At 37.2% G+C, this 14,586-nt stretch overlaps 1 protein-coding gene across 3 annotated transcripts in view; it reads right to left on the bottom strand.

The window, feature by feature from the left end:
- The window catches only part of LOC124776315 (alpha-methylacyl-CoA racemase), a 170,907-nt gene that overhangs the window by 91,126 nt on the left and 65,195 nt on the right, over window positions 1-14,586 (bottom strand). The window contains exon 1 of one of the 3 annotated variants that reach the window (XM_047251248.1): window positions 12,376-12,716. The exons of 1 other annotated variant lie outside the window; for it this stretch is intronic. In XM_047251248.1, the coding sequence (XP_047107204.1) occupies window positions 12,376-12,407 (32 nt within the window). In that variant the 5' untranslated portion in view covers window positions 12,408-12,716. Of the gene's footprint in view, window positions 1-12,220; window positions 12,717-14,586 lie in introns of those variants that run through there. One more of the 3 variants, XM_047251249.1, reaches the window with a different exon arrangement.

Below are 14,586 nucleotides of genomic sequence, written 5' to 3'. Positions count from 1 at the left end.
GAGGAACAACTTGGTAACTTCTTAAGACGTCTGAACTGTTTGCATGCCAACATTAAATTTAGTATGGCGGTAGAAAAGCGGTAACAACTACCTTTTATAGATGATCTAGTTATGAGGAGTGGTGAGAACCTAAGCAATAGCATACATCAAAAGCCGACACACATGGACTGATACCTGCAAGGACTTTCAAACCACCAGCCAAGAAAGAAAACAGGTATGATAAATGTGTTCATAACAAGTGCAAGATGTGTATGTGAGTCATAGCACCTCTGATGCAATATGCAACACCTGGAATGTGTACTCCACCACTTATATAAGAAGTTTCATGAAACATCATGGAGGAATAACATGCCAGAAGAAGAAAGGTTGGGTATGGCCTTTCTGCCATACATCCCCAGGTTGATGGATGGAATCAACCATATTATTATATAAATATAGCTTGCAGACTACATACAAGCTTATGAAGATAATCAGAGTGTGTCTTAGATCAGCAAAGATCGAAAGAGATCCACTTGCAGTGACAGGTCTATATTGGATATCATGTACTTGTGGAAAAGTCTGTATTAGAATGACCACGTGATCCATCAGTACCAGGATCAGTGAACGTACGGTACTGCACTTTGGAGCAGGTGGAGAAATTGGCAGTGGTGAAGCACACACAGAGACCGACCATGTAATAAAATTCGCTGACATGCAGGTTCTCACTGTGGAGCAGAGCTACTTCATCTCTCCGTTACGGGAAGCCACTGAAATTTATAAACATGACAACAGATTTAATAGAAAAAAGAAAGCCTCTATATAAACAGAACCTGGACACACACAATAGCTACAGACAAAAGTCAATAAGTGCAGGCTATGCCATGAGAGTAATGAAACTGCACCACATTTAATTTTCCAGTGAGAAGTGTTGGAGGCCAAAAGACAGTATATTCAGGTCATTAATTCCTGAAGGAACTGTCTCTAATAAATAATTATGAAAGAATTCCTACTACTCTTTAAAAGTACTGGCTGTATTTTCTAGAATTACAGGAATACAAATTGCACAATGAACTCAGTTTTGGTGTGGACAACGATGGGCTATGACCATTGTCGTCTTCCTGAGTAAATCATTCAGTCAGTCAAAAAGGATCATTAACTATCTTTCATTCTACCTGCCTTTTTGTGTCACATGTTCGACAGTAAGAGGAGTAGTAGGATGACTTTACCACTTGAGCTTCAAGATCACTATAATTTGTGTTTACACATTTTGCAGTATAGGGTGTGTTAACAAATATTTGGTCCACAGCAGTGGATGAAGTTTTTGTAATTCTTGTTGGGGCTGTAACTGTTTGTTTTAAATTGAATGTATCTGTTAGGTTGAGCAACAGTTTTTTTCTCCTGCTTGTTGCAAAAAAGTCAATGTTGAAATCCCCACAGGGTACTATTGATTTCTTGCCTACATGTATTCTATTTAGTAATGTTTCAAGTTTATTGATAAATACCTCAAAGTTCCCATTTGGAGAGCAATAGATACATAAAACAACTGTCTTGACTTCGGAATGCTTTCTGCTCCTGAGATGTTCATCCATGTGGCTGCCTCTCTAGTGGTGCTGTTGTTGGTTTCTTGCACCCCATCATTTCCGCAGATTTTCTTAGATTGCTTAGGCTCATTGGCTGCTTGCATTTGATGGTTTTCGGTCTCATCTGGCACAGAGATAAATGGTCCACTTCCAGTCTTGAGAGATGTCACTTCTGTTACCATAAACTTCTTATTTATAGAATTAGACACAACACATTTGTTGTTGAGAGGTATGGCTACCGAGATATTCTGCTTAAGGTGTAGTTTTTGACCTACTATTTCTAAAATCTTGCAAATAATGAATTTCTTTCCCACTCTGTTGAGATGAAGGCCATGATTTGGGTGGAATCTTCTTCCAAGTTCACTTATATCCATGAATGTTGCATTTTTAAACCCTCTGCAGATATTTTGAATGTCTTTGTTGCTTTTTGTACCACTTCATTTACACAGGACCAGTCTGGTAGGTCATGGTGATATGCAACTGAAAAAACGATCACATTTGTGTTTTATGAACTCAAGCAATCTTCGCTTAAGAGAAATCGTGAGTTCCTTTTCCGTATGTTCCAGTGAGGAAAACAGAAGTCATTTGTGCTCAATTCCAATACTTTTTCATGGCTTATTGCAGTCACAGTTTTGAAATTGGCACCTGGTTTCACAATGGTGTTGATTTTGTAAATACATCTATTACTTAATTCGGTGGCTATTCCTTGTCCTTGACTATCTGTAAACAGATCAAATTTAGCTACGCTTGTTGAGGGAAGTTCACATGTTTCAAAAATACTATTGTGGACTGCTATGCTTTCTTTTGAACTAGTGCCCTTGATAATTTTTTGTATGGGAGACATCAATGCCCCAATTTGTTTGCTTGAGTTTGGCAGGTTTTTACTGTTCACAATCACTTTTTGTTCAATCTCTTTCCGCAGTGTAATACTTTGTTGTTTAAGGCCTATCTGTTTTGCACAGTCCTGTTTATATCCATGTGGTTCAATGTTAACTTCTTCATTACAGTCCTCAGCAGGTCACTATTCACTCTCTTCATCATGTCTCAAATTTATGTTATGCCATGACTTGCCTTTCCTATTCTTTTTTGACAGTTGTTCCAGCTCCCGAGCTCTTCCTCACTGTATACAAACCATTCATTACTGGGTTGTACCACCCAAGTAAAAGTAGGTAACCACCCATTGTATTTAGCAGTACTGTCAAATTCTTTTAAGCTATTTCATCAGATCCTGACCAGCATCTAATGAAAATACTGGTGGGAGCCTAATGTGCAACTCATTCACCAATGTTTTAGTATTCAGTGCTGCTCTGACAATGGGGAATGCAGGCGGAATGTATTGTTTGTATTTGGGTCCTGATCATGAAGGACTCAGCTTTCATATAGTCTTATTGGAGCCATGGCGATGTCGATGTGTATGATATCTGGTGTCTTCAACAAACAGTGTGACATAGGACCCGTAATAAGAGAAGGGCTGTCAACAAGAACTAATACTTCACCCTGAGGAGACATTTAGGGAGCACACTTGCTGCTTCAGTGGTGAGTGCTCTTATTTATAAATATAGGGAATTTTCCAGTGACCTACAATATTTGATAAATAAGAAGGTCCCAGAACCTTCGAGAAATCAAATATAACTGCAGGAGTGGGACTCGAACTGGTGACCTACATACCACTAGCCAGTGACTATAACTGCTAGGCCACTATACCGATGAACATGATGCACAGTATGCGGCAATATCACAGACAGCTGCATGAAAGAGAACCTTCAGAGATGTGGAATGAGTAGACATTACTCAAGTTCAGTTTAACACAGTAAAATTAAAAGAAATACACTAATTATGACAAAACTGTAAGAAGCCAATACCCTGGTTTAAAATCAATGTAATGAGAGAGACTAAGTGCAACATACACTGGTCCTGGGCTTCTTGATCAATTTTTCTGTGTGTTGATGCCTTATTAGCTGGGTCCCAAGGAAAGTCACACTTAGTGCTTCACTTAGTATATGATGGTTTGTGTCTATTCTAGCTGGTAATTTCTATTTGTTCAAAATTTTACAACAATAGTCTTTGTGGGACTAAGACAAATTGTTCTTTGTAAACCAGTTACAAGCATGTTCAGCTATCATTAGGACTGCTTCTTGTATGACTGAATATGGGCACTTTGTTAGTATGCCTGTGTCACCAACAAACACTGCAGTTTTAGAAAACTGTTTTAAAATCACTAGAAGAGTATTATTTATGCAGTTAAATTCTTCCATTCTGAGTTTAGTTTATTCTTCTGGTGGTGTTTGTCAAAGTGATCTTCTGTTTTCTACAACTAAAGTATTGCAACAAGTTAAGCCACTTTGATTCAAAGAAAAATAGTCCTTGAAATGCTTCGGTAAGTAGTGCACTTCTCACGTTCGAAGGCTTTGGTAAGTGAAAAAATATATATATATATATATATATATATATATATATATATATATATATATATATATATATATATATATATATATATATATATATATATATATATATATATATATATATATATATATATATATATATATATATATATATATATATATATATATATATATATATATATATATATATATATATATATATATATATATATATATATCTCTCTCTCTGTGTGTGTGTGTGTGTGTGTGTAAAATCCTAATCAAGCTATAGAATATCAGAGAAACATAACTCTGAGAAATACGAGTGGCTCATTACTTCAAAAAACCCTAGCAGGAAGCCATGTCATTGGATTATGCCCTGCCTGTAGTCAAACAAAAGGAACAGCTCATCACAGTGGCTGGCAGGAAGTATGCCATTGTTGTGTAGTTGATTTTAACAGCAACAGCTTATTGTCCATCACTTCTAGCCACTGGCACACAGCTCTGTACCTCAATAGCAGGAGAATGGCACATGGAGCAATGTGATTTTGAGTACACGCTTAACAGGCTGCAACATCTGCTAAGTAACCTGATATCCTGCGCAATGAAAGCTCATTCCTCAGCCTGTGTAAGCAGAGCAGGTAACCATGGCTGTTGTGGGCATATCTGTTTGCTGATTATGTGTGTTGTATGGAGGTAGGAGCACTAAGTCAGTCAGAGCAGATAGGACAGATATGTCCCACCTTCTTCAGTGTCCTTTAAATATTACATAATACCAAAACAAACAGAATTAATTCACATGGTGAATCAATTTGGAGGACATTCTTGGGAAAAACCATTGAACATCCAGCAGTATCCCCTATTTAGACCCATATGTAGAAGAGATGATTCAATATCTTGTAAAAATTCTAAAGTTAAAAACATATCATGGAGAAGTGACACCAAACCCTGGATTAGAATTTGTACTCTTCATAATCCAAGTGCTATTAGGTCCTGCTTTGCACAGATCCTAAATGGCCTCGTTGCCTGCAGACATTTGCTTCCATGGTAGGGTAAATGTGCTTTACATAAATAGTTCTGGTGGCATAATCTGACATAGTGAATTGGTTCAATAATTTCAGGAATTCTTGATTTACTCTTCATTACTAATACACTGTCATTCGAACCATGCCATCTGGATAACAGATTCTCTGCTGTTGGCTAGCATTCGAATGTGCACAGGGCCAACCACCTGACCGTGGCTGCAGGAGTGGCATTCTTTACTTTACCAGGCCACAGGTTATTTAGACAGTCTGAAGACTTCAGGATGGATTCATTGGTAGCTTGGTGGATCACCATTGCAACGTGATCCACCCATTCCAGGATACTGCTCAATTTTCAAATACAGATGAGCACGCACTTTGGTGGCTTACTTTCGAGCACTGCTTGATATGCCAGAAGTATTCTATACAGGGATATGGAAAAGAACCTGGAATGAGGACATAAAAGAGAAATGATAATGTGGAGAATTACAGAGTGCTGATTTTGTAATGTCTGAAATGTTTTAATAAATCTATGGTACAAGGTATATGAGTGACATGAGTACACAAAAGGATATTTTAATTATCCAAGAATATGCACCAACTCATCATGGAAACATACCACTATAGAGAGAATTATGAAGGAAGTTTGGAGTTTGCAGTTGTTGCACAGTAGCGATGAATTATTTGAATGCTACTGTTGGAGAAGAGAGTACAGGAGCCATAGCACACATGTGGTTGTCTTAGGAAAGGACATGGATGTGCGGCTGATTGATTTCTGCAGGGGAAAAAAAAATCTAGTATTAGTTCATAAATCATAAAAGTACATTATACACTTGAAAGCCACCTGGAGATAACTTCAGAAATCAAATTCTACATCAGCACCTACATTCATACTTCGCAAACCACCGTATGGTGCATGGCAGACAGTACCCTGTGCCACTACCAGTCATTTCCATTCCTGTTCCACTTGCAAATAGAGCAAGGTAAAAATGACTGTATGCCTCAATTTGAGCCTTAATCTCTCTAATCTTATCTTCAGAGTCTGCACACACAATGCACATTGGCAGTAGTAGAAAAGTTCTGCAGTCAGCCCTAAATGCCGGTTCTCCAAATTTTCCCAATAGTGCCTCTTGATAAGAATGTCGCCTTCCATCAAGTGACCCATTTGAGTTCCCAAAGCATCTCCATAATACCTGTGTGTAGTTTGAATCTATTGGTAACAAATCTAGCAACCTGCCTCTGAAATGCTTCAATGTCCTCCTTTAATCCGACTTAATGCGTATCCCAAACACTCTAACAGTACTCAACAATGGATTACACTATACTCCATTTAAAATTACTTGATAGTTTTTGTTTGTCACTTGCCACTACAGTGTTGCCACATTGGCTGCCGTTTATAAATAACGCACAAAACACAGCAAGTCAGTTCACAAATGCTGTTAATGTGTGATGAGCAATGTGGGAAGTGGATGCAGCAATGTATGTTGGAAATGAGAGATGCTCTGTCAACAGCTGATTTTAGACAACCAATGACTAACCTGCTGTTGGTAGCCCTAAATTTAAACACATATCTTAAGCTAACCACAACCATCCACTCTCCAAGAAAGTGGTGGTCAACAGTCTGCAGCAGAACTAAAATCAAGATCCCTTTGTTCATGGCTATTAAAGCTAACCTCTACAAACACTCAAAGACAGAAAAAACTTCAGTTTCAGTGCTAAAAGCAAACCGTGATTTCTTGCTATCATTGTTAACCTAAAGCTGTCCTCTCAAGGGCTACATGAGCTGCCACATTACCAACCGACGAGCAGTCCTCGCTGGCACTTGGTTACAGATTATAGGCGACACAGGCAGATTCCAGATGAAAAGATAATGATAGGTAGAAAAATAAGAGCAAACAAAAAAGTCAATGTGATTACGAAAATGATGTGGCAAAAGAACTAGAAATAAAAAAAAATTACATTTAAACCAGTTAATTGAATAAAAATGATAATCAAACTCTCTTGATTAGATTTAGAAATTAAAAAATTATCATGACACTTGATGAGATTTGAATCTATGACCTTAAGCATGACAAGTGATTACACTAACCGTTGCGTTAAAGTACATCACTGAGTCAAGTTGTTATATTTTTTTACTGTGATCACCTGGTCACAATTATGAATTGCAGCCTTCAAAAACTTAGTTTCACGCAGTGTCATACGAAACTTATCTAATGCAAGCTGATCTCTATGATGATACCACACATGTGATGCTGAATCATGTCTTCTGCCAAAGTATCCAGTGGTGTTTAGTTAGTGCTGTGTATGAAATGTGTGTATTTCATTAGCATCATTATATAGTGTGTGTGTGTGTGTGTGTGTGTGTGGTGTGTGTGTGTGTGTGTGTGTGATGTAGTTATCATGTATGATGAAATACAAAATAAAAGTGCCAGATCCATGGTTTCAGATTCAAACACACTAAGAAAGAATGTCTGACAAGGAACAGAAAGTGAACTGACCGACTGTTGTGGCAGTTTGGCAATGGCGAACGGTTCAGGCATGACGTTAAGCAATCCAATTGGAGGAAACCAAATCCAATGCGTGAAGTGCCAACTATCAAGTAAATTTAATCAGGCTATAGTGTCCCATATGCAGTCTTCTTCACAAATGAACCACACTTTCCTAAAATTCTCCCAAAAAACTGAAGTCAGTTATTCACCTTCCCTACAACAATCCCTACGCGCTCATTCCATTTCATATTGTTCTGCAACGTTACACCTAGATATTTGATTGATGTGACCATGTCAAGCAACACACTAATAATGCTATATTCTTAACATTGAGTATTTTTACCTACTCATCTGTAATAAATTACATTTTTCTACATTTACAGCTAGCTGCCACTGATCACACCAACTAGATATTTTGTCCAAGTCTTCTTGTATCCTCTGAAAGACAGTGAATGATGATATCATCAAAAACACCACAGCATCATCAGCAAACAGCCACAAATTGCTGCTCATCCTGTCTGCTAAATCATTACTGTAGCTGGAAAATAATAGTGGTCCTATCACAGTTCCCTGGGACATTCCTGATGATATCCTTGTCTCTGATGGACACTCGCCATCAATGACAACATACTGGGTTCTGTCACTTAAGAAGTCTTGAGACACTCACATATCTGGGAACCTATTCCATGTGCTTGTATTTTCGTTAACAGTCTGTGTTGTAGCATCGTCTAAAATGCTTAACTTCATACAGATGGATCAATGGTATATAAATGGAATTCAGAAAGTGCACACATTACCAGGGCAAAGAATACTAACAGTAATCACGGTTTATGAAAAGCCAAAATAAAAAACAAAACTAAAGAAAATGAAAAGGATTACAACAATAAGGACGTTTGATATAGACAGAATTAGGCAAGGGAAACAAAATATATACTGATATATCTCGAATGAAGTGATCAGTGCTCTAAGCAGGCATGCATACATACATGACATTGTCAAAGAACAGCCCAAGTAGGGTTAAGAAAGGAACAGCACAAATAAAAAAGAAATTTATAAGATATGTGAATGGAAAATGAGCAAAAAAACACAAGAAGTGATTTATACAATGGACAGGAGAAGAAAATTCAGACAAGAAAAGGAATACCAAAGAGGATGAGCAGAAGACTAGATAATGAATTGCAGAGATGAGTTGAACATGCCAGGAAAGAAGTGGCATGAAGTGGAATGGAAGGAAATTGAGGTACTTTAAAGGAAGATACGTTATGATATCCTGTATTAAAGATTGAGATATACAATATGATACAAACACAGATGTGAGAATTTAGCAAAAAATATTAATAATGATGATAATAAAAATAATAATAATAATAATAATAATGCACAATGTTTGTGAGAGAGTCCTACAAGAATGGGACTTGCAACAGCTTTATGATACAAAGTACAAAGCTTCAACTTGAGTCTTTGAATGATGTGGACGAGGAGGACATGGGGTAATCATCTTAGTAGAATAAGTAAAGGTTGTTTTAACTGCAACAAAGAATGGTAGCAGTAGCAACTTATACAATCTCAAGGGAAGAAACAGGGAATCAGAAAATGTAGTGCACACTGAACCACCAGGTTCATTTCTCATGCTGATGATGTTTAAGAACCACAAATACACGCTGAAAATTAAAATGGAAGGAACATCTGAAGGCAGATTTTGATTTAAAAGAAATGGTGGGACAAGGGACGCAATAGGGCTTTTAAGCAGTCTAGGAGAGAGATTTACTGAGAAGAAAAAGAATGTGTATCTACATTTGACGAAGCTTTCAACAGCATGAACTGGGAAAAATCTTATGAATGCATTGAAAGAAAATTGACTTGACTTATAAACTCGTAAATGAACCAAAAAGCTTCAGTAAAACTGAAAGAAAAGAATATTAACTGGATAGAATCAGGGAAAGATGTACATCTACATCTGCATGGATACTCTGCAAATTGTACGTAAGTGCCTGGCAGAGGGTTCATTGAACTACCTTCACAATAATTCTCTATTATTCCAGTCTTGAACAGCGAGTGGAAAAAATGAACACTTATATATTTCCATGTTAAGCCCTGATTTCCCTTATTTTATTATGATGATCGCTTTTCCCTATGTAGATCGGTGTCAGCAAAATATTTTCGCATTCGGAAGAGAAAGATGGTGATTGAAATTTTGTGAGAAGACTCAGCCACAGCAAAAAATGTCTTTGTTTTAACGATGTCCACCCCAAATCCTGTATTGTGTCAGCGACACACTCTCCTCGATTTGATGATAATGCAAAATGTGCTGCTCTTCTTTGAACCTTCTCAATGTACTCCGTTAATCCTATCTGGTAAGGATCCCAGACTGCCCAGCAATACTCCGGAAGAGGACAGACAAGCGTAGTGTAGGCCGTCTCTTTAGTACATCAGTAACATTTTCTAAGTGTTCTGTCGAAAAAACGCAATTTTTGGTTTGCTTTCCCCAGATTTTCTGTGTGTTCTTTCCAATTTAAGTTGTTCATAATTGTAATTCCTAGGTATGTAGTTTAATTTATGGCCTTTAGATTTGACTGATTTATTTTGTAACCAAAGTTTAACAGATTCCTTTTATCGCTCATGTGATGACCTCACACACTTCATTATGTAGAGCCAAAGTTTTTGTCTATCATCTACACTCTTCAACATACACTGAAACATTTTTTAAATGTTTTTTAACGATCAAGAGAGTAAAACTCAGAGGCCAAAAAATGTAGTTAATGCTCAAGATTCACAGACAATACGGTTCTTCTAATCCGGAGTGGCTACAAGCTCCAACAAGTGGTGGAGGTGGCCAAAAAAGTTGAAAAGGATTAAAACTAGCAATTAGAAAATTAACGTAACAAGAGAAGATGAAAGGATAAAAATAATGTTAAATGGAGACTAAATCAACTGGTGGAACAACAGACATTAAATCAGAAATAGCAACAACAAAATTGGTATTATCCAAAGGTATTTTCTGCGCTGTGTGTAAACAAGATTAAGGAAATGATTAATGAAGTGTTCTCTGGACTGTCCAACAATATAGAGCCAAAACTTACACGAATAGGAAAGAAGATATGAAGCAGTTTGAGGTTTCTGAAGTGTGGATTTGGTGTGGAAAAAAAAAGCCAAACTGGTGGACAGTGATAAATGAAGATGTGTTGAGAACACCGAGGAGAGTGGGAGAAGAAAAGCAATTACTGGTTGTAATTAAAGAGGATAAAAAATTGGAATGAACATGTACTCAGAAAGCATGACAATTTTAAATATATGTGGATGGGAAGAGATGAAAAGAACAAAAGAAGGCTCAGGTCCCGACAACCAATATAATAGTTGTAAATACAATAGCCTGAAAAGTGACTGCAAAAAACTGGATACAGTGGGGACATGCTCACAGACCACAAAACTAATTGCTGTTGTGGTAGTTATTATTGATATTATGGCTCTTTTGTTCTCAAACAGCACTATGGATCAGGCATAACTTTTGACTCCACAAGAGACTGTAGAGGATTTGGTTTGAGCCAGGACTTAAGTAAATCATCTGGTGATTAGGAACTTTGAAACAGCAGCTCTCCTCCCTTCAGCATAATATTTAAACTAGAATTTCTTCCTGCAACAGGATTCAAATTCGGTACCTCAGGTCAAGTACCACAATACTGAGGTGTTTTCAAACTCAACAAAAAAAAACGCATAAAAATCACTGTCAGTGCATCATCTCTAAGGTATTACACTCAATTTGGTATACATTATTCTTCTACTTGACTGTAGTCTTAATTTCTGGAAGCAAATCGGCAATTTTCAAAGACCGTCAACAATCATTCAAATGCACAATTACTGGCAACTATAAAGCATATGGGATGTTGTGATTTTTGAAAGGCAGAGTGGAATAAACATAGGAAAAAGAAAATGACTAAAGCTGTTTAAGAATTGGCAACACTTTATTTATACATTTGCTTTGCACTTAGTTCAAAAACGTTTAATGTATCAACACAAATAACTCTCCAACATGAAAGTTACTGATGTACAAAGCTTCATGTTCAGTAGCTGTAGTGCCACGAATGTATTATTAGAACTAAAAAGACAACATTTAAAGCAAGAAGTTTTTGGAAAACGAACTGAAGGCAGGAGATTACACAGGGTCAGATAAACTTACAGTTCAGGTACGAGCAAGTATTTTCAATTTGTGATAGCCATTAAAACTGCCTTTAGAGACACGCAACAAGGCTAATTTTTTGTGTACTCACTGAGGATTCTATCCTGTGGACTTTCCAAACATGCTTTGGCTTTATGTGAACAGGCACAGACAACAAATGGTGAAAGGAAACAAAGTCACATATAGTAATTAGTTAGTGTCAAAGGGAAGATAATTTTATTTTGCAAGCTCGGATTACAAATTTTTTTCTTCAAATATGACCAGTTCTTGGTTTATAAACAACTCATCCTTTCGTATATCCTTGCCAAAATGTAATTTGACAGTTTATGCGATCACTGACAGCTACATAAACATTAACGGCACTACAAAACCTTCGCATGCAATAGGGCAACATACTCAAGTCCGATATGGATTGAATCCCGAGAGCCTTTTTAAAACGTATCTCGTCTTCCCGCCACTAAGCCTTCAGTTAAATTTTGCCAATCGCACGAGTAACAACAAGCAATGCACACACGTCCAATTTCTGCTATTAATATCGGTAATTTACTTCCTTCAACGAGAACAAACGGTAGCAGACGATTAACACACATACCTCACGACCAGTCATCCCATCAAAAAGTGCTCCTCATTGTACTGTGGATCCCAAGTCAAACTTTGAGTATCATTGTAATCTTTTTTATCTTATAAATGACAGAGGTGAAAGTCCTTGATTAATTGACGTAACATATTTCAGATGGAGATACCTACGCTCCACAAGCTGAAATCAACTTCACCACCATACTACAGAATTTGGGAGAATGAACGCATGCGCTGTAATGATTTAAATATACATGAACACAGCAATTCCCTACGCGAAAATTTTATTATAAAATATTTCCTTCTTCCACAAAGAATTTCTTCCGTTTCCAAAGTTATGAAACCTAATCAATTGAAGCAGGAAGCCCCGGGTTCGATTCCCGCTCGGGGCACATATTTTTTTCCAACTGTCCCGGTTCCGGTTGGTATTAATCAGCGACTGCAAGCAGCTAAAGGTCTGATTTCACTGTAACTTCACCTAACCAATTTGTCCAACGTATGTCTCTTGCAAAAGCATTACGTTACACAAAACCTGAACAGGATGACCAACTTGAGAGCTCTAATTGTCACCAGTTTCAACATAAAAACATCTCTAGAAAGCCGCTACATTTTTGACATCAATAAATAACTTTACCGTCCATATAATAAACATAGGAAAAAGTTATCGCTCAAATACGCTACAAAACGTGCAAATGAATGTGTAATACACAAATACAGATTTTAATAAGTTTTAGTTAAGAAGTACTAAAATAGTAACACTGACTTAAAATTAAACACAGGTTTCTCGTTTAATCGTGTTATCCTCTGCTGTCACCACCTCGTGCTCAATTATATTTCCTCGAATTCGCTGTCCAAAGAATAGGACTAAAGCTGATTCTCAAGCTGAAGTTGATGATAGAGAGTTGCATGATTGTACCTTATCCTTTGAGACAGCTCTTTTGGCATTTCATATGAATAGCAACCGTTGCTCTCCGTTTTTAGTGCAAATTTGACACATAATACGTAATGTAATGTCCTCACTTTCATCCTGTACTTTTTTTTTTTGACTTCGTATTATTTACAAAACTGAACATACATTCGACATCTGCATTAGAATGTGGGAGTGATTAACATTTACCGCGAAATCGGCTAGTTTCTAGAAAGGATTTTTCTTCTCTGGAGTCTCTCTAATAGTGCACGTCTACCCAACATTTAACACTGTCATTCAGTTCATGCCACTACGCTGCGTAAATTTTTCCTCTGTGATTCAACAGATGCTAATATATGTTTACCGCCTGTAAACAGTTTTGATATTCCATATACAGACCGTTTTACAGGCCTGTGACATTCGTCAAGTGAAAATATGATACTTAAACTTGAATGTTCTTGGGAAGACGCTGATGTAGTTGATTTACTAGCCCAGACAGACCCCGTTCACGCATATCGCTCCAAATTCTCTGAAGAAATATTTCAGGAGACACTTCAGTCAAATTCATTGCCAAAGTACTGTTTTGGATCTAAGCGATCTTTCAGTTCTTTCTGTATACTATCTAATCCGGAAGCACAATTACTGTACATAAGAGATTTAATAAGCAGCAATAAATCATCTAGATGTTTTGTGGGATCGTCATTTTCACTATCAAAGATTTAGTTTGCCGTATGAACTAGCTATAACGCTCTAGAGTATCGACTTAAGAAAAACAAGAAATAATTACGACGGTCTGCATACATTTGGTATCAGATCTCTTCGGGATAACAACGCTTACTGATTCTAGCTACACTAAAATGAGTTTTCAGCTCAAGCGACTGTTTAAGTATTCTGTTCGCTGCTACAGAAACTCTCTCTGCATTTACATGCGACACATCTGAAAGACGAAACCGAATTTCAGTAACCGTTTGTTGCTGCCATGTTTACGAGTTGATGTGAAGCGGATTTGCTAGTCCAGTTACATACGGAAAACAGCTGTTCTGAGTTAGTCAGCACAGTCGCTACTTCTCTTCCAGCTAGCACTCAAGCTTATTTCAAGGTGGATATTGAGTTTAGGTTCACTTGAAAATTCGAGATTGAAAAGTCAACCTGTTACACAGCTTATTTCAACGTGGATATCGAGTTTAGGTTCAGCTGAAAATTCAAGATTGAAAAATCAACCTGTTACACAGTTTACATCAAGCTGTAAAAATTTAGCTTGAATTAAAATAATTTTCCCAAGCTTGAAATAAACTGTAATTTCTCTGGGAGGCTGTACAGCAGATGCGCGCGCAGCATAGCTTCCATAGACGTCCACGGGAAGCGCCACAAGCCTTGCAGTTGCACTGAATCTGCTAGTTACGGCCATTTTATTTTTGTGACGTACATTAATGATTGTTGACTGTTGTGAAGTTTGTTTTATACTGGAAAATAGA

Source organism: Schistocerca piceifrons, chromosome 2, assembly GCF_021461385.2.
Source record: "Schistocerca piceifrons isolate TAMUIC-IGC-003096 chromosome 2, iqSchPice1.1, whole genome shotgun sequence".
Classification (NCBI taxonomy): Eukaryota; Metazoa; Arthropoda; class Insecta; order Orthoptera; family Acrididae; genus Schistocerca; species Schistocerca piceifrons.
The sequence above is the reverse complement of the archived record's forward strand: the minus strand, read 5'-3'. Positions and strand labels throughout refer to the sequence as shown.